We start from the raw sequence: 20,000 nt of genomic DNA on the forward strand, positions 1-20,000 counted from the left end.
CAGTATTTCAAGGTAGTCCAGATCCATCATTGGTGGGAATTACAGAGCTCTCTCTGTGTGGGTGGACTACAACTCCCACCATCCTGGGTCAACTTCTAGTATTTCAAGATGGTCCAGGTCCATCTTCGGTGGGAGTTACAGGGCTATGTGTGTGTGTGTGTGTTTGTCGACTATAACTCCCACCATCCTGGGTCAACTTCCAGTATTTCAAGATGGTCCAGATCCATCTTCAGTGGGAGTTATGGGACTCTGCGTGAGTGGGTGGACTACAACTCCCATCATCCTGCATCAACTTCCTCACTGTGAGGGCTGTTCGACAGTGGAACTCTCTCCCCCGGGCTGTGGTGGAGGCTCCTTCCTTGGAGGCTTTTAAGCAGAGGCTGGATGGCCATCTGTCGGGGTGCTTTGAATGCGATTTCCTGCTTCTTGGCAGGGGGTTGGACTGGATGGCCCATGAGGTCTCTTCCAATTCTATGATTCTATGATTTCAAGATGGTCCAGGTCCATCTTCTATGGGAGTTACAGGGCTCTGTGTGTGTGTGGACTATATCTCCCATCATCCTGGGTCAACTTCCAGTATTTCAAGATGGTCCAGATCCATCTTCGGTGGGAGTTATGAGGCTCTATGCGTGAGTGGGTGGACTACAACTCCCACCATCCTGGATCAACTTCCAGTATTTCAAGGTAGTCCAGATCCATCATTGGTGGGAGTTATGGGGCTCTCTGTGTGTAGGTGGACTACAACTCCCATCATCCTGGATCAACTTCCAGTATTTCAAGGTAGTCCAGATCCATCATTGGTGGGAATTACAGAGCTCTCTCTTTGTGGGAGGACCAAAACTCCCATCATCCTGGGTCCATTTCCAGTATTTCAAGGTAGTCCAGATCCATCATTGGTGGGAGTTACAGAGCTCTCTCTTTGTGGGAGGACCATAACTCCCATCATCCTGGGTCAACTTCCAGTATTTCAAGGTAGTCCAGATCCATCATTGGTGGGAATTACAGAGCTCTCTCTGTGTGGGCGGACTACAACTCCCATCATCCCGGGTCAACTTCCAGTATTTCAAGGTGGTCCAGATCCATCATTGGTGGGAATTACAGAGCTCTCTCTTTGTCGGTGCACTACAACTCCCATCATCCTGGGTCAGCTTCCAGTATTTCAAGGTAGTCCAGATCCATCTTCGGTGGGAGTTACAGGACTCTCTCTGTGTGTGTTTGTGGACTATAACTCCCATCATCCTGGGTCAACTTCCAGTATTTCAAGGTAGTCCAGATCCATCATTGGTGGGAATTACAGAGCTCTCTCTTTGTGGTAGGACCACAACTCCCATCATCCTGGGTCAACTTCCAGTATTTCAAGATGGTCCAGATCCATCATTGGTGGGAATTACAGAGCTCTCTCTTTGTGGTAGGACCACAACTCCCATCATCCTGGGTCAACTTCCAGTATTTCAAGATGGTCCAGATCCATCATTGGTGGGAATTACAGAGCTCTCTCTGTGTGGGAGGACCACAACTCCCATCATCCTGGGTCAACTTCCAGTATTTCAAGGTAGTCCAGATCCATCATTGGTGGGAATTAGAGAGCTCTCTCTGTGTGGTAGGACTACAACTCCCATCATCCTGGATCAACTTCCAGTATTTCATGATGGTCCAGATCCATCTTCGGTGGGAGTTACAGAGCTCTCTTTATGTGGGAGGACCACAACTCCCATCATCCTGGATTAACTTCCAGTATTTCATGATGGTCCAGATCCATCTTCGGTGGGAGTTACATGGCTCTGTGTGTGTGTGTGTGTGGACTATAACTCCCATCATCCTGGGTCAACTTCCAGTATTTCAAGGTAGTCCAGATCCATCCTTGGTGGGAATTACAGAGCTCTCTCTTTGTGAGCGGACCACAACTCCCATCATCCTGGGTCAACTTCCAGTATTTCAAGGTAGTCCAGATCCATCATTGGTGGGAATTACAGAGCTCTCTCTGTGTGGGTGGACTACAACTCCCACCATCCTGGGTCAACTTCCAGTATTTCAAGATGGTCCAGGTCCATCTTCGGTGGGAGTTACAGGGCTATGTGTGTGTGTGTGTGTGTGGACTATAACTCCCACCATCCTGGGTCAACTTCCAGTATTTCAAGATGGTCCAGATCCATCTTCAGTGGGAGTTATGGGACTCTGCGTGAGTGGGTGGACTACAACTCCCATCATCCTGCATCAACTTCCTCACTGTGAGGGCTGTTCGACAGTGGAACTCTCTCCCCCGGGCTGTGGTGGAGGCTCCTTCCTTGGAGGCTTTTAAGCAGAGGCTGGATGGCCATCTGTCGGGGGTGCTTTGAATGCGATTTCCTGCTTCTTGGCAGGGGGTTGGACTGGATGGCCCATGAGGTCTCTTCCAACTCTACTATTCTATGATTCTATGATTCTATGATTTCAAGATGGTCCAGGTCCATCTTCTATGGGAGTTACAGGGCTCTGTGTGTGTGTGGACTATATCTCCCATCATCCTGGGTCAACTTCCAGTATTTCAAGATGGTCCAGATCCATCTTCGGTGGGAGTTATGAGGCTCTATGCGTGAGTGGGTGGACTACAACTCCCACCATCCTGGATCAACTTCCAGTATTTCAAGATGGTCCAGATCCATCCTTGGTGGGAATTACAGAGCTCTCTCTTTGTGGTAGGACCACAACTCCCATCATCCTGGGTCAACTTCTGTATTTCAAGGTAGTCCAGATCCATCTTCGGTGGGAGTTACAGGACTCTCTCTGTGTGTGTTTGTGGACTATAACTCCCATCATCCTGGGTCAACTTCCAGTATTTCAAGATGGTCCAGATCCATCATTGGTGGGAATTACAGAGCTCTCTGTGTGGGAGGACCACAACTCCCATCATCCTGGATCAACTTCCAGTATTTCAAGATGGTCCAGATCCATCATTGGTGGGAATTACAGAGCTCTCTCTGTGTGGGTGGACTACAACTCCCACCATCCTGGGTCAATTTCCAGTATTTCAAGATGGTCCAGGTCCATCTTCGGTGGGAGTTACAGGGCTATGTGTGTGTGTGTGTGTGTGTGTGGACTATAACTCCCATCATCCTGGGTCAACTTCCAGTATTTCAAGATGGTCCAGATCCATCTTCAGTGGGAGTTATGAGGCTCTATGCGTGAGTGGGTGGACTATAACTCCCATCATCCTGGGTCAACTTCCAGTATTTCAAGGTAGTCCAGATCCATCATTGGTGGGAATTACAGAGCTCTCTCTTTGTGGGCAGACCACAACTCCCATCATCCTGGGTCAACTTCCAGTATTTCAACTCCCAGAATCCCCGGCTCTCCTTAAAGGTTGAGGGATTTTGTCTGGATTTTTTTTAAAAACAGCACGATTCGCACCCGTTGCATGGCTCTTCATCTCGGTCCGCTCCCATCCCGGCAGCGTAATGCGGAGCGGCACACGTCTGCACACGCGAAACTTTGCACAACAACAACCACCAAAACATAACTGGATTTTAAATTCATATTTCAATTTAAATATATATGTATAATAATATTATATGTATAATTTGTATAGATCTGCATATCTTTGGTCCATTGGACTCTCGGTTAACCAGAACTCTCAAGCAACCAGAAAAAATAGCACTTTAGATTTTAAAAAAAACTGTTGTCTTTTGTCTTAATCGGCATTTAATGACTGCATGTCAATTTTAATATCAAGTCAATATAGTATATAGTATTAAGTCAGGCCTATTTTTAATAGTAACTCTCATGCAGCCAGAAACAACATTTATCTGGCATCTACCAAAGCCAATGGGTGCCGGTTAACTGAGAGTATGATAATAACTTTCCCCATGGATGCCAGTGAACGGAAAGTCTATAGTAATAACTTTTCCCATGAGCGCCAGTTAATTGAGAGTCTGTTGTAACGTTCCCCGTGGGTGCCGGTTAATTGAAAGTCTATTGTAACGTTCCCTGTGGATTCCAATTAACAGAGAGTATGATAATAACTTTATCCATTGGGTACCAGTTGACAGAGACTTTCCCCATGGATTCCAGTTAACTGGGAGTATGATAATAACTTTATCCATTGGGTACCAGTTGACTGAGAGTTTATTGTGACTTTCCCCATGGATTCCAGTTAACTGAGAGTATGATAATAACTTTATCCATTGGGTGTCAGTTAATTGAAAGTCTGTTGTAACTTTCCCCATAAATACCAGTTATCTGAGAGTATGATAATAACTTTCCCCACGGGTGCCGGTTAGCCGAGAGTCTATTGTAGTAACTTTCCCAATGGGTGTCAGTTAACCAAGAGTATTGTACGTAGTAACTTTCCCCGTGGATGCCAGTTAACTAAGAGTCTATTGTAGTAACTCTCCCAATGGGTGCCGGTTAAGTGAGAGTCTATTGGAGTAACCTTCTCCATTGGTACCAGTTAATTGAGAGAAGTGTAACTTACCCCATGGATTCCAGTTAACAGAGAGTATGATAACTTTCCCTTTGGATGCTGGTTAACTGAGAGTCTACGGTAATAATTTCCCCCATGAGTTCCAGTTAATTGAGGGTCTATATAATAACTTTCCCCATGGATTCAAGTTAACTGAGAGTATGATAATAACTTTATTTGTTGACTGAGTCTATTATAACTTTCCCCATTGATTCCAGTTAACGGAGAGTATGATAACTTTCCCTTTGGGTGCCAGTTAACTGAGAGTCTACAGTAATAATTTCCCCATGAGTTCCAGTTAATTGAGAGTCTATATAATAACTTTCCCCATGGATAAAAGTTAACTGAGAGTATGATAATAACTTTATTTGTTGACTGAGTCTATTATAACTTTCCCCATGGATTCCAGTTAACGGAGAGTATGATAACTTTCCCCTTGGGTTCCGGTTAACTAAGAGTCTATGGTAATAATTTTCCCATGAGTTCCAGTTAATTGAGAGTGTATTATAACTTTCCCCATGGGTGCCATGGGGAAAGTTATGGGCCTTGGGTCTACTGTAGTTAAGTTTTCCTACATAGATGACTGGCTCTTGGTTTCCGGTTGGTGTCTCGTTTTGTCCTTCTTCCCCTTCATTTCTTCTTTTTCCCTTTCTTTTCCAGCAACCTGGTTTCCTGCCCAGTGAAATGGGGATCGCAAGTCCCAGCACGCTGTCGCCGACGGGGGTGAAGGGCGGGTCGCAGTACTACCCGTACGGCAGCGGGAACCCTCGCCGGAGAGGCGCCGAGAGCAACATCGGTACGTACGTGGCGGAGCCTGACTGAGTTGGGATCAATGGTTTCGTCGGTTTCCTTGCACAGTCTGCATTTTGGGTCATCAGCTGATTTTTCGATCTTGGCCTTGATTGCCTTTGTCCTGATGTCTTGCTCCTGGGCTGCAAGGATCAGGCCTTCTGTCTCCTTCTTCAGGGTCCCATTCGTGAGCCAGAGCCCGGTCTTCTCCTTGTCAGCTTTTCCTTCAATTTTGTCAAGGAACTTTCCATGCAATGATTTGTTGTACCAGCTGTCAGCTCTAGTTTGTAGTGCGGTTTTCTTGTACTGATTCTGCTCTAGTTTGTAGTGCGGTTTTCTTGTACTGATTCTGTTGTAGTTTGTAGTGCGGTTTTCTTGTACTGATTCTGCTCTAGTTTGTAGTGCGGTTTTCTTGTACTGATTCTGTTGTAGTTTGTAGTGCGGTTTTCTTGTACTGATTCTGCTCTAGTTTGTAGTGCGGTTTTCTTGTACTGATTCTGCTCTAGTTTGTAGTGCGGTTTTCTTGTACTGATTCTGCTCTAGTTTGTAGTGCGGTTTTCTTGTACTGATTCTGCTCTAGTTTGTAGTGCGGTTTTCTTGTACTGGTTCTGCTCTAGTTTGTAGTGTGGTTTTCTTGCACCGATTCTGCTCTAGTTTGTAGTGCGGTTTTCTGGTACTGATTCTGCTCTAGTTTGTAGTGCAGTTTTCTTGTACTGATTCTGCTCTAGTTTGTAGTGCGGTTTTCTTGTACTGATTCTGCTCTAGTTTGTAGTGCGGTTTTCTTGTACTGATTCTGCTCTAGTTTGTAGTGCGGTTTTCTTGCACCGATTCTGCTCTAGTTTGTAGTGCGGTTTTCTTGCACCGATTCTGCTCTAGTTTGTAGTGCGGTTTTCTTGTACTGATTCTGCTCTAGTTTGTAGTGCGGTTTTCTTGTACTGATTCTGCTCTAGTTTGTAGTGCGGTTTTCTTGTACTGATTCTGCTCTAGTTTGTAGTGCGGTTTTCTGGTACTGATTCTGCTCAAGTTTGTAGTGCGGTTTTCTTGTACTGATTCTGCTCTAGTTTGTAGTGCGGTTTTCTTGTACTGGTTTTTTGTCTGCTGTGCTTTGAGGAGTTTCTGATTTTTGACTTCAATCAAAGCAGGTTCTTCACTTTGCTTTACATATTCTGCCAGGGCATGTTCTTTGAATGCTTATTTTACTTGTATTATTATTATTATTATTATTATTATTATTAAAATTGAAGCTGGGTGGCCATCTGCCAGGGGTGCTTTGCTTGTGCTTTTGGTGCACAAAGGCAGAAGGGACACGTTTCTCCCCTTTTGAAACCCCCCTCCCACCTGCCCGGCTTATTATGGGATGGAACGGAGGTGGGAGAAGGAGAAAAAAAATCCCCGCTCCACATCCTTGCATCTGGCATTCATTGACGGAAAGGAATCCCAGGAATGGAGACCTGTTGGAGAAGGCGGCCATGTGGCTTTCCCTTTCTTTCTTTCTTTCCTTCGTTCCTTCGTTCTCGAACAGATTTCGCCCAGTTGCTTCTTACCGCAACTATAGTCCCCATCAGCCCCAACCAAAGCGGTAAATCACCTTCATAGATTACTCCTGAACGGTTTTGTATTTTAACAATAGTATTCAAGGTGTGGTATTAAAAATAAAATTATTATTATTATTATTGATACAAAGACATAGTAAACAAGATCTATATACTGGGTTTCGTATCACAAAATCACAAGTCGAACACTTCCCAAGTGTTTAGGACTGTGTGATGTATTTACGGATGATGATGCTGTATTTCGGATTATTATTATTATTATTATTGACACAAAGACATAGCAAACTTATACTCGAGTATAAGCCGACCTGAATATAAGCCGAGACACCTAATTTTACCACAACAAAACTAGGGAAAACATTGACTCCAGTATAAGCCGAGGGTGGTAAATTTCAGAAATAAAAATAGATACCAATAAAATTACATTAATTGAGGCATCGGTAGGTGAAATGTTTTTGAATATTTACATAAAGCTCAAATTTAAGATAAGACTGTCCATCTCTGATTAAATCATTATTCTCATCTTCTTCAATGTGCTTATGTATCCTTTTAATAATAATAGAGTAAAATAATACATGTAATAATATTAAATTCAGGAAAATAATACATGTAATAATAAATAGAGTAAAACAATAAATGCAATAATAATAGTAAGATGAGAAATAATAAATGTATTAATAATATTAATAAAAATAGAGTAGAATAAATGTAATAGTAGCAACAATAATAGAGAAAAATAATAAATGTAATAATACATAGAATCATAGAATAGTAGAGTTGGAAGGGACCTCATGGGCCATCCAATAATAATAGAGAAAAATAATAAATGTACCATATATTCTCGAGTATAAAGTGACCCAAATATAAGCCAACCAGGACCCAAATATAAGCCATGGGGGGCTTTTTCAGTCTTAAATAAAGGGCTGAAAAACTAGGCTTATACTCAAGTATATACAGTATATATGCTGGATTTCATATCACAAAATCGCAAGTCGAACACTTCCCAAGTTTTTAGGACTATGTGATTTTTTATTATTATTATTATTATTATTATTATTGACACAAAGACATAGTTATGACACAGCAAAAAAGATAGATATGCTGGATTTCGTATCACAAAATCACAAGTCGAACACTTCCCAAGTGCTTAGGACTGTGTGATGTATTATTATTATTATTATTATTATTATTATTATTATTATTATTATTATTATGTCAGTAGAAATCCCTGTCCACAGTTATAACAAACCGACAGCGCGAGAGAAAGAAAACACTGAAACCGCGAATGCCAAAAATAAATGCAGCAACAAAAAACACTGACTACGATCATAGCAAAGTTACATGTATCCCCCAATATTCAGTTCCTAGTAAAAGGCAGCTAGAAAAATAGAAACAGAGTGGACAGGAAGTCAAACTGAGCCAGAGTTTGAAATACCGGTATATATATATATATATATATACACACACACACACACACACACACACACACACACACACATATATTACCGCCCTGAGTCCCCACAGGGAGAGAGGACAGGATATAAATTATTATTATTATTATTATTATTATTATTATTATTATTATTATGACACAGCAAACAAGATAGATATGCTGGATTTCGTATCACAAAATCACAAGTGGAACACTTCCCAAGCGTCTAGGACTGTGTGATGTATATTATTATTATTATTATTATTATTATTATTATTATTATTATGACACAGCAAACAAGATAGATATGCTGGATTTCGTATCACAAAATCACAAGTCGAACACTTCCCAAGTGTCTAGGACTGTGTGATGTATATTATTATTATTATTATTATTATTATTATTATTATTATTATTATTATTATTATTATGACACAGCAAACAAGATAGATATGCTGGATTTCGTATCACAAAATCACAAGTCGAACACTTCCCAAGTGTCTAGGACTGTGTGATGTATATTATTATTATTATTATTATTATTATTATTATTATTATTATGACACAGCAAACAAGATAGATATGCTGGATTTCGTATCACAAAATCACAAGTCGAACACTTCCCAAGTGTCTAGGACTGTGTGATGTATATTATTATTATTATTATTATTATTATTATTATTATTATTATTATTATTATGACACAGCAAACAAGATAGACATGCTGGATTTCATATCACAAAATCACAAGTCGAACACGTCCCAAGTGTCTAGGACTGTGTGATGTATATTATTATTATTATTATTATTATTATTATTATTATTATTATTATTATGACACAGCAAACAAGATAGATATGCTGGATTTCGTATCACAAAATCACAAGTCGACACACTTCCCAAGTGTTATTATTATTAATTGACACAAAGACACAGTATGGCACAAAATGAAATATATAGCCTGGATTTCGTATTATTATTATTATTGTTGTTATATCCTTTGTCTTTCCTTTCAGACGGGCAGCCAAAAAAGGTCCGGAAGGTGCCTCCTGGACTTCCTTCTTCGGTAAGTTACTCTGTCGTTATTTATATTAATATTATTATTAACACCCATTGTTACCCATCAGATGTCATGAGGAGACACTCCTCTCCCAGGCTTAGCTTAGGGTCCCAGAATATCGTTACTTATATTAATATTATTATTAGCACCATTGGCACACATTAGATGTAATGGGAGGCACTCCTCTCCCAGACTCAGCTTAGGGTTCCAGAATAACTATCATTATTTATGTTAATATTATTAATATAAAACGATAACACGAAGGAAACGAAGGAAAAATGGTCATCGTTGTGTGTAGACGAACGGTCAAAACGAAACAATAACTCGAAGGAAACAAAGGAAAAATTGTCGTCGTTGTGTGTAGACAAATGGTCGAAACAAAACAATAACGTAAAGGAAACGAATGAAAAATTGTAGTCGTTTTGTATAGATGAACGGTCGAAACAAAATGATAAAACGAAGGAAAAATTGTCATCACTCGTTTTGTGTAGACCAACGGTCGAAATGATAATGTGAAGCAAAATTTGTCGTCACTCGTTTCGTGTAGACGAACGGTCGAAATGATAACACGAAGCAAAAGTTGTCATCACTCGTTTCGTGTAGACGAACGGTCGAAATGATAACGCGAAGCAAAATTTGTCGTCACTCATTTTGTGTAGAAGAACCGTCGAAATAATAACGCGAAGCAAAATTTGTCACCATTCGTTTTGTGTAGACGAACAATCAAAATGATAACACGAAGCAAAATTTGTAGTCATTCATTTCGTGTAGATGAACGATCGAAATAATAACGCGAAGGAAAATTTATCATCACTCGTTTTGTGTAGACGAACCGTCGAAATAATAACGCGAAGCAAAATTTGTCACTCATTTCGTGTAGACAAACAGACGAAATGATCACGCGAAGCAAAATTTGTCATCACTCGTTTCGTGTAGACAAACGGTCGAAATGATAACACGAAGGAAAATTTGTCACTCATTTCGTGTAGACGAACGTGAAGCAAAATTTGTCGTCACTTGTTTCGTGTAGACAAACGGTCGAAATGATAACGCGAAGGAAAAATTGTCATCACTCGTTTCGTGTAGACGAACAGTCGAAGCAAAATTTGTCGTTACTTGTTTTGTGTAGACGAACGGTCGAAATGATAACGCGAAGCAAAATTTGTCCCTCATTTCGTGTAGACGAACGCGAAGCAAAATTTGTCGTCACTCGTTTCGTGTAGACGAACGCGAAGCAAAATTTGTTGTCACTCGTTTCGTGTAGACGAATGCGAAGCAAAATTTGTCGTCACTCGTTTCGTTTAGATGAACGTGAAGCAAAATTTGTCGTCACTCATTTCGTGTAGATGAACGTGAAGCAAAATTTGTCGTCACTCGTTTTGTTTCGACGAAGGTGAAGCAAAATTTGTCGTCACTCATTTCGTGTAGACGAACGCGAAGCAAAATTTGTCATCACTCTTTTCGTGTAGACGAACGTGAAGCAAAATTTGTTGTCACTCATTTCGTGTAGACGAACGTGAAGCAAAATTTGTCGTCACTCATTTCGTGTAGATGAACGTGAAGCAAAATTTGTCGTCACTCGTTTTGTTTAGACGAAGGTGAAGCAAAATTTGTCGTCACTCATTTCCTGTAGATGAACGCAAAGCGAAATTTGTCGTCACTCGTTTTGTGTAGACGAACGTGAAGCAAAATTTGTCGTCACTCGTTTTGTGTAGACGAACGGTCGGAATAATAACGCGAAGGAAAATTTGTCACTCATTTCATGTAGACTAATGCGAAGCAAAATTTGTCGTCACTCGTTTCGTGTAGACGAACGGTCGAAATGATAACGAAGCAAAATTTGTCGGCATTCGTTTTGTGTCGACGAAAGGTCGAGACAAAACGGTAACACGAAAAAAAGAAGGGACATTATTCGTGCACACCTCTAGTGGGACGTTTGTCGGGAGTCCCATCGGATTGTGAAGGAATTGTACACTCGCTCGGCGAAGAGAGTAACTGAATAGTTAACGGGGACGGAAATGCGGTGGGATGACCCTCTTCCAAACTCAACGGAGTCGCATTTTCGCGTTGAAATGCTCTCTCTCGTTGCGGATTTTTGGGGCTCTGGAGGCCTCCTGGTTGTTGGGTCTCTCCCGAAGCGTCCCCCCGATCCCTGCCCCCAATTCCCTCTCCTTTTTGTGTGTCTCTCTCTTCCTCTCCCCCTTCTTCCCTCCCCTCCGTCTCCCGCCCCAGCGCCGCACAGCTGCCTGAAGAACTGGCCGGGCGCCAAACGCTGGCAGATGGCGTGCGGCTATTATTCCTGCTTTGCTCGAGTCCCCCATTTCCCCGGCTCCTGCTATTTAATCAAATTATAGGAAAAGGCAATTTGCTGCATTTCGTATTCTTCGCCCGCCCGGCGCTGGCTTCATTCCCCCACTCTGCCCCTCTTCTTCCCCCGCCGCACACAAAACACCCCTCTTTCTTCCCCGCCCCCCCCTCCTTCCCCGCTCCGAGAGACATCTCTGTCTGCACTTGGATTTCGAGTCGCCAAACTTCGCCCTGCCCCCGCTTTCCCCCGAGCACGACTTGTGGGTTAGTCTGGACGTGCGGACGGATATATCCCAGCCGGCGCGTTCCTGAACATCACTTCGTTGTTCACTATGTGTGTAATAATATATATAATATTTTATAATAATATATAAAATATTATATAAATAACGATAGCTACTCTGGGACCCTAAGCTGAGTCTGGGAGAGAAGTACCTCCCATATATATATATATATATATATATATATATATATATATATATAGGGGAGGTACTTCTCTCCCAGACTCAGCTTAGGGTCCCAGAGTAGCTATCGTTATTAATATATATATTAATATTATTGGTAAGACCCATTGGCTCACATCAGATGTCATGCAGGAGGCACTCCTCTCCCAGACTCAGCTTAGGGTCCCAAATTAACTATCGTTATATTATTATTATTATTATTATTATTATTATTATTATTATTATTATTATTACAACCCATTGGCACACATGGGGGAGGCACTCCCCTCTCCCAGACTCAGCTTAGAGTCCCAGAGCAGCTATATATTAGTATTATTATTAACAACACCCATTGGCACACATCAGATGTAACATGGAGGCACTCCTCTCCCAGACTCAGCTTAGGGTCCCAAATTAACTATTGCTATATTATTATTATTATTATTATTATGATTATTATTAACACCCATTGGCACACATGGGGGAGGTACTCCTCTCCCAGACTCAGCTTAGAGTCCCAGAGTAGTTATTGTTATTTGTGTGTGTGTGTATATATATACAGTAGAGTCTCACTTATCCAACACTCGCTTATCCAACGTTCTGGATTATCCAACGCATTTTTGTAGTCAATGTTTTCAATGCATTGTGATATTTTGGCGCTAAATTCGTAAATACAGTAATTACTACATAGCATTAATGTGTAATGAACTACTTTTTCTGTCAAATTTGTTGTATAACATGATGTTTTGGTGCTTCATTTGTAAAATTATAACCTATTTTGATGTTAAATAGGCTTTTTCTTAATCTCTCCTTATTATCCAACATATTCACTTATCCAACGTTCTGCCGGCCCGTTTATGTTGGATAAGTGAGACTCTACTGTATATATATTTATATATATTATTAGTAAGACCCATTGGCTCACATCAGATATCATGGGGGAGGCACTCCTCTCCCAGTCTCAGCTTAGAGTCCCAGAATATCTGTCGTTATTAATAAATATATTAATATTAGGTTCCATAGTAACTATCGTTATTTATATTAATATTATTATTAACACCCATTGGCACACATCAGATATCATGGGGAGGCACTCCTCTCCCAGACTCAGCTTAGGGTCCCAAAGTAACTATCGTTATTTATATTAATATTATTAGTAAGACCCATTGGTACACATCAGATATGATGGGGAAGCACTTCTCTCCCAGACTCAGCTTAGAGTCCCATAATATCTATCGTTATATATAGATATAGATAAAAATATCATTGGTAAGACCCATTGGCACACATCAGATATCATGGGGGAGGCACTCCTCTCCCAGACGCAGTTTCGAGTCCCAGAGTAGCTATCGTTTTAGTAAGACCCATTGGCTCACATCAGATATCATGGGGAGGCACTCCTCTCCCAGACTCAGCTTCGAGTCCCAGAGTAGCTATCGTTATTTATATGTAAGACCCATTGGCTCACATCAGATGTCATGGGGGAGGCACTCCTCTCCCAGACTCAGCTTAGAGTTCCAAAATAATTATTGTTATTTTTATTATTATTATTATTATTATTATTATTATTATTACAACCCATTGGCACACATGGGGGAGGCACTCCTCTCCCAGACTCAGCTTAGAGTCCCAGAGCAGCTATATATTAGTATTATTATTAACAACACCCATTGGCACACATCAGATGTAACATGGAGGCACTCCTCTCCCACGACTCAGCTTAGGGTCCCAGAATAGCTATTTTTATTAATATATATATTAATATTATTTTTAAGACCCATTGGCACACATCAGATATCATGGGGGAGGCACTCCTCTCCCAGACGCAGCTTAGGGTTCCAAAATAATTATCGTTTTTAATATATATATATTAATATTATTAGTAAGACCCATTGGCACACATCAGATATTATCGGGAGGCACTCCTCTCCCAGACTCAGCTTAGGGTTCCAAAATAATTATCGTTATATTATTATTAACAACACCCATTGGCACACATCAGATGTAACATGGAGGCACTCCTCTCCCAGACTCAGCTTAGGGTCCCAGAGTAACTATCGTTATTTATATTAATATTATTATTAACACCCATTGTCACACATCAGATGTCATAGAGGAGGCACTCCTCTCCCAGACTCAGCTTAGAGTTCCAAAATAATTATTGTTATTTATATTATTATTAACACCCATTGGCACACATCAGATGTAATGGAGGAGGCACTCCTCTCCCAAGACTCAGCTTAGGGTCCCAGAGTAGCTATCGTTATTTTTATATATATATAAAATATTATTGGTAAGACCCATTGGCCCACATCAGATGTCATGCGGGAGGCACTCCTCTCCCAGACTCAGCTTAGGGTTCCAAAATAATTATCGTTATTTCTATTATTATTATTATTATTATTATTATTATTATTATTATTAACACCCATTGGTACACATCAGATTTAATGGGGAGGCACTCCTCTCCCAGACTCATCTTTTAATAATAATCATTATTTATATTATTATTATTAAGACCCATTGGCACACATCGGATATCATGGGGAGGCACTCCTCTCCCAGACTCAGCTTAGGGTCCCAGAATAACTATCGTTATTTCTATTATTACTATTATTATTATTATTATTATTATTATTATTATTATTAACACCCATTGATACACATCAGATTTAATGGGGAGGCACTCCTCTCCCAGACTCAGCTTTTAATAATAATCGTTATTTATATTAATATTATTATTAACACCCATTGGCACACATCGGATATCATGGGGAGGCACTCCTCTCCCAGACTCAGCTTAGGGTCCCAGAATAACTATCGTTATTTCTATTATTACTATTATTATTATTATTATTAACACCCATTGATACACATCAGATTTAATGGGGAGGCACTCCTCTCCCAGACTCAGCTTTTAATAATAATCGTTATTTATCCAAACAGGTGTATCCACCCAACTCAGGTGATGAATATAACAGGGAGACGGCCGGCTATGCTCCTTCCAAAGCCCCCAGCACGGTCTACCCAGGAGCCTTCTACATGCCAGGTACGTTGTTATTATTATTATTATTATTATTATTATTATTATTATTATTAGTTAGATTAGCTGTCTCCAGTTGGGCTACCTGTCCTCAAGTATTTACCTGTTCCCAGTTAAGTTACCTGTCTCTAGTTATGTTCTATGGAGCCCCTTGTAGCGCAGTGAGGTTAAACCCTTGTGCCGACAGGACTGCTGACTTGAAGGTTGGGGTTGCTTGTCGGTTCGAATAGAGTGTGGGTGAGCTCCCTCTGTCAGCTCCCGCAAGGATGGTCAAATGGCCTATGGGGCTTGACCACAGATTGGGATGACTGTCTAAAGTTATTTTAACTTTTGTAAGATGTGTTATTAGATTGTGATTGTATTGTGTCACTGATTTGATTGACGTAATACTGTTTTGGGCTTGTCCCAGTGAAGTGAGTCCTTCGGAAGGTGGAGCAGGGTATAAATAAAGTTATTATTATTATTATTATTATTATTATTATTATTATTATTATTATTTTATGACACAGCAAACAAGATCTATATGCTGGATTTTGTATCACAAAATCACAAGTCGAACACTTCCCAAGTGTCTAGGACTGTGTGATGTATTATTATTATTATTATTATTATTATTATTATTATTATTATTATTATTATTATTATTATTGGGATTACTGTCTATGTTTTAAGTTATTTTAACTTTGGTAAGATATGTTAATATACTCTTGATTTTATTGTGTATCTGTTTTTATTGATGTAATACTGTTTTGGGCTTGTCCCAGTGTAAGCCGCTCTGAGTCCTTCGGGAGATGGAGCGGGGTATAAACAAAGCTGCTATTGTTATTATTATTATTATTAGAAACACAACAAGATACGTTCACAGCAGACACACTGCTGGCTGTTGTATTGGATCCCACGTCGGACACTTCCCAAGTTGTTGTTGTTGTTATCATTATTAAATAAAAATGTATTATTTATATTATTATTATTATTAAATAAAATATATTATATTATTATTATTAAATAAAATTTTATTATTATTTATATTATTATTATTATTATTAAATAAAATATATTATATTATTATTATTAAATAAAATTTTATTATTATTTATATTATTATTATTATTAAATAAAATATATTATTATTATTATTAAATAAAATATATATTATTATTAAATAAAATTTTATTATTATTTATATTATTATTATTATTAAATAAAATATATTATTATTATTATTATTATTATTATTATTATTATTTACGGGTCTGTGTGCCAAATGTTATCCAGATCCAACATCAGATCAATTGCTGGCGGGGTTCACAGTGCATTCAGGATGCAGGGTGAACTACAACTCCCATCATCCTAGATCAGTTCCAGCCCCTCCAATATTTTATGTTGGTTATGATGGGTCTGTGTGCCAAGTGTGGTCCAGATCCAGTGTTGTTTAGATCAGATCCATCATTGGTGGGGTTCACAGTGCATTCGGGATGCAGGGTGGACTACAACTCCCATCATCCTGGATCAATTCGAGCCTTTCCAATAGTGTCTATAGTTATAATGAGTCTGTGTGCCAAGTGGGGTCCTGATCCAATGTTGTTTGGATCAGGTCCATTACCGATGGATTTCACATTGCGCTCGGGATGCAGGGTGGACTACAACTCCCATCATCCTGGATCAATTCCAGTCTTTCCAATATGTTCTGTTGGTCATGATGAGTCTGTGTGCCAAGTGGGGTCCTGATCCAATGTTGTTTGGATCAGGTCCATTTCCGATGGATTTCACATTGCGCTCGGGATGCAGGGTGGACTACAACTCCCATCATCCTGGATCAATTCGAGCCTTTCCAATAGTGTCTATAGTTATAATGAGTCTGTGTGCCAAGTGGGGTCCTGATCCAATGTTGTTTGGATCAGGTCCATTACCGATGGATTTCACATTGCTCTCGGGATGCAGGGTGGACTACAACTCCCATCATCCTGGATCAATTCCAGTCCCTCCAATATTTTCTGTTGGTTACAATGAGTCTGTGTGCCAAGTGGGGTCCTGATCCAATGTTGTTTGGATCAAGTCCATTACCGATGGATTTCACATTGCTCTCGGGATGCAGGGTGGACTACAACTCCCATCATCCTGGATCAATTCCAGTCCCTCCAATATTTTCTGTTGGTTACAATGAGTCTGTGTGCCAAGTGGGGTCCTGATCCAATGTTGTTTGGATCACATCCATTACCGATGGATTTCACATTGCTCTCGGGATGCAGGGTGGACTACAACTCCCATCATCCCTGGATCAGTTCCAGCCCCTCCAATATTTTCTGTTGGTTATGATGGGTCTGTGTGCCAAGTGGGGTCCTGATCCAGTGTTGTTTGGATCAGATCCATCGTTGGTGGGGTTCACAGTGCATTCGGGATGCAGGGTGGACTACAACTCCCATCATCCTGGATCAGTTCCAGTCCTTCCAATATTTTCTGTTGGTCATTATGAGTCTGTGTGTAGAGTCTGGTACAGATCCAGTGTTGTTTGGATCAGATCCATCGTTGGTGGGGTTCACAATGCATTCGGGATGCAGGGTGGACTACAACTCCCATCATCTTGGATCAATTCCAGTCCCTCCAATATTTTCTGTTGGTTATGATGGGTCGTGTGCCAAGTGGGGTCCTGATCCAATGTTGTTTGGATCAGATCCATTACCAATGGATTTCACATTGCGCTCGGGATGCAGGGTGGACTACAACTCCCATCATCCTGGATCAATTCCAGTCTTTCCAATATGTTCTGTTGGTCATGATGAGTCTGTGTGCCAAGTGGGGTCCTGATCCAATGTTGTTTGGATCAGGTCCATTACCGATGGATTTCACATTGCGCTCGGGATGCAGGGTGGACTACAACTCCCATCATCCTGGATCAATTCCAGTCTTTCCAATATGTTCTGTTGGTCATGATGAGTCTGTGTTCCAAGTGGGGTCCTGATCCAATGTTGTTTGGATCAGGTCCATTACCGATGGATTTCACATTGCTCTCGGAATGTAGAGTGGACTACAACTCCCATCATCCTTGGTCAATTCCAGCTCCTCCCATATTTTCTGTTGGTTACAATGAGTCTGTGTGCCAAGTGGGGTCCTGATCCAATGTTGTTTGGATCAAGTCCATTGCCGGTGGGGTTCACAGTGCATTCAGGATGCAGGGCGAACTACAACTCCCATCATCCTGGATCAATTCGAGCCCCTCCGATATTTTCTGTGGGTCGTGATGGTTCTCTGTGCCTTGCAGATGGGATCCACAACTCGGCCGACCTGTGGACCTCCTCGGGGACCATGGGGCAGTCCAACTACGGGGTCATCCTGGGCGCTTCCTCCTCCCCGCTGCCCCAGTCGGGCAACTTCAGCGGACTTCACCAACACGAACGCATGGTAAGCACGGGCGCTTGAGGCCCCTCGTTTCGGCCGGACCCAAACCCAAGACCCACATATATGCAGTATATTTAAGTTAGCTAAAGTTAAATATATACATACCAGATATATTTACTGTATATACTCGAAGATAAGCTGAGTTTTTCAGCCCTTATTTATGAGCTGAAAAAGCCTCCCCGGCTTACAAAGGCAATATGTGATCTATTTCTCTCTTCTCCTCCCTTATCAGTGTGTTTTCTTTTCCAAAGCCTCCCTTGCTCTTAATCCAGGGAATGTTTTGAAAAGGGAAAGACGCCCTTGCAAGTCAGGAAGAAGAAAAATATATATTCATTAATCTGAAATATTTGTTAAACTTTCCTACAGATATATAGGCATTAATCCCTTGCAAGCTTTTGCAATCCCTATGTATCTTTATATGTGTATCTATCTGTATACATTATTTTTATATATGAATTTCCCCTCATATGTTTGCAGGTCTTTGCAAATCCTTTATACATATAGATCCATGTACCTGTGTATCTGTAGCCATACATATACATTATTTTTATATATGAATTTGCCCTCATATGTTTGCAGGTCTTTGCAAATCCTTTATACGTCTAGAGCCATGTACCTGTGTATCTGTAGCCATACATGTACATTATTTTTATATATGAATTTGCCCTCATATGTTTGCAGGTCTTTGCAAATCCTTTATACATATAGATTGTGTATCTGTAGCCATACATATACATTATTTTTATATATGAATTTCCCCTCATATGTTTGCAGGTCTTTGCAAATCCTTTATACATATAGATCCATGTACCTGTGTATCTGTAGCCATACATATACATTAATTTTATATATGAATTTCCCCTCATATGTTTGCAAGTCTCTGCAAATATCTTTATAAAAAGAGATGTCTGGATAGATATGAATATATTCTTACCTACCTATATATAGGGCTTGCAAATATTACAGGGGGAAATGAACACACAAATATATATAGACATATAGATATGAATATATATATATATATATAGGGCTTGCAAATATTACAGGGGGAAATGAACACACAAATATATCTAGACATGTCTAGACAGATATGAATATATATATATAGGGCTTGCAAATATTACAGGGGAAATGAACACACAAAGACATATAGATATGAATATATATAAATATATATATATATAGGGCTTGCAAATATTACAGGGGAAATGAACACACAAATATATCTAGACATGTCTAGATAGATATGAATATATATATATAGGGCTTGCAAATATTACAGGGGAAATGAACACACAAATATATCTAGACATGTCTAGATTGCAAATATTACAGGGGGAAATGAACACACAAATATATATAATGTCTAGATAGATATGAATATATATATATATATATATATATATATATATATATAGGGCTTGCAAATATTACAGGGGGAAATGAACACACAAATATATCTAGACATGTCTAGATAGATATGAATATGGCTTGCAAATATTACAGGGGGAAATGAACACACAAATATATATAGACATG

At 40.1% G+C, this 20,000-nt stretch overlaps 1 protein-coding gene across 9 annotated transcripts in view; it reads left to right on the forward strand.

The window, feature by feature from the left end:
* The window catches only part of tcf3 (transcription factor 3), a 115,814-nt gene that overhangs the window by 57,422 nt on the left and 38,392 nt on the right, over positions 1 to 20,000 (forward strand). For all 9 annotated transcript variants that reach the window (XM_062960087.1, XM_062960081.1, XM_062960084.1 and 6 more), the window contains exons 7-10: positions 5,099 to 5,234; positions 9,229 to 9,278; positions 14,969 to 15,071; positions 18,325 to 18,464. In XM_062960087.1, coding sequence (XP_062816157.1) covers positions 5,099 to 5,234; positions 9,229 to 9,278; positions 14,969 to 15,071; positions 18,325 to 18,464 — 429 coding nt within the window. The remainder of the gene's footprint in view (positions 1 to 5,098; positions 5,235 to 9,228; positions 9,279 to 14,968; positions 15,072 to 18,324; positions 18,465 to 20,000) is intronic.

Source organism: Anolis carolinensis, unplaced genomic scaffold (assembly GCF_035594765.1).
Source record: "Anolis carolinensis isolate JA03-04 unplaced genomic scaffold, rAnoCar3.1.pri scaffold_7, whole genome shotgun sequence".
NCBI lineage: Eukaryota > Metazoa > Chordata > Lepidosauria > Squamata > Dactyloidae > Anolis > Anolis carolinensis.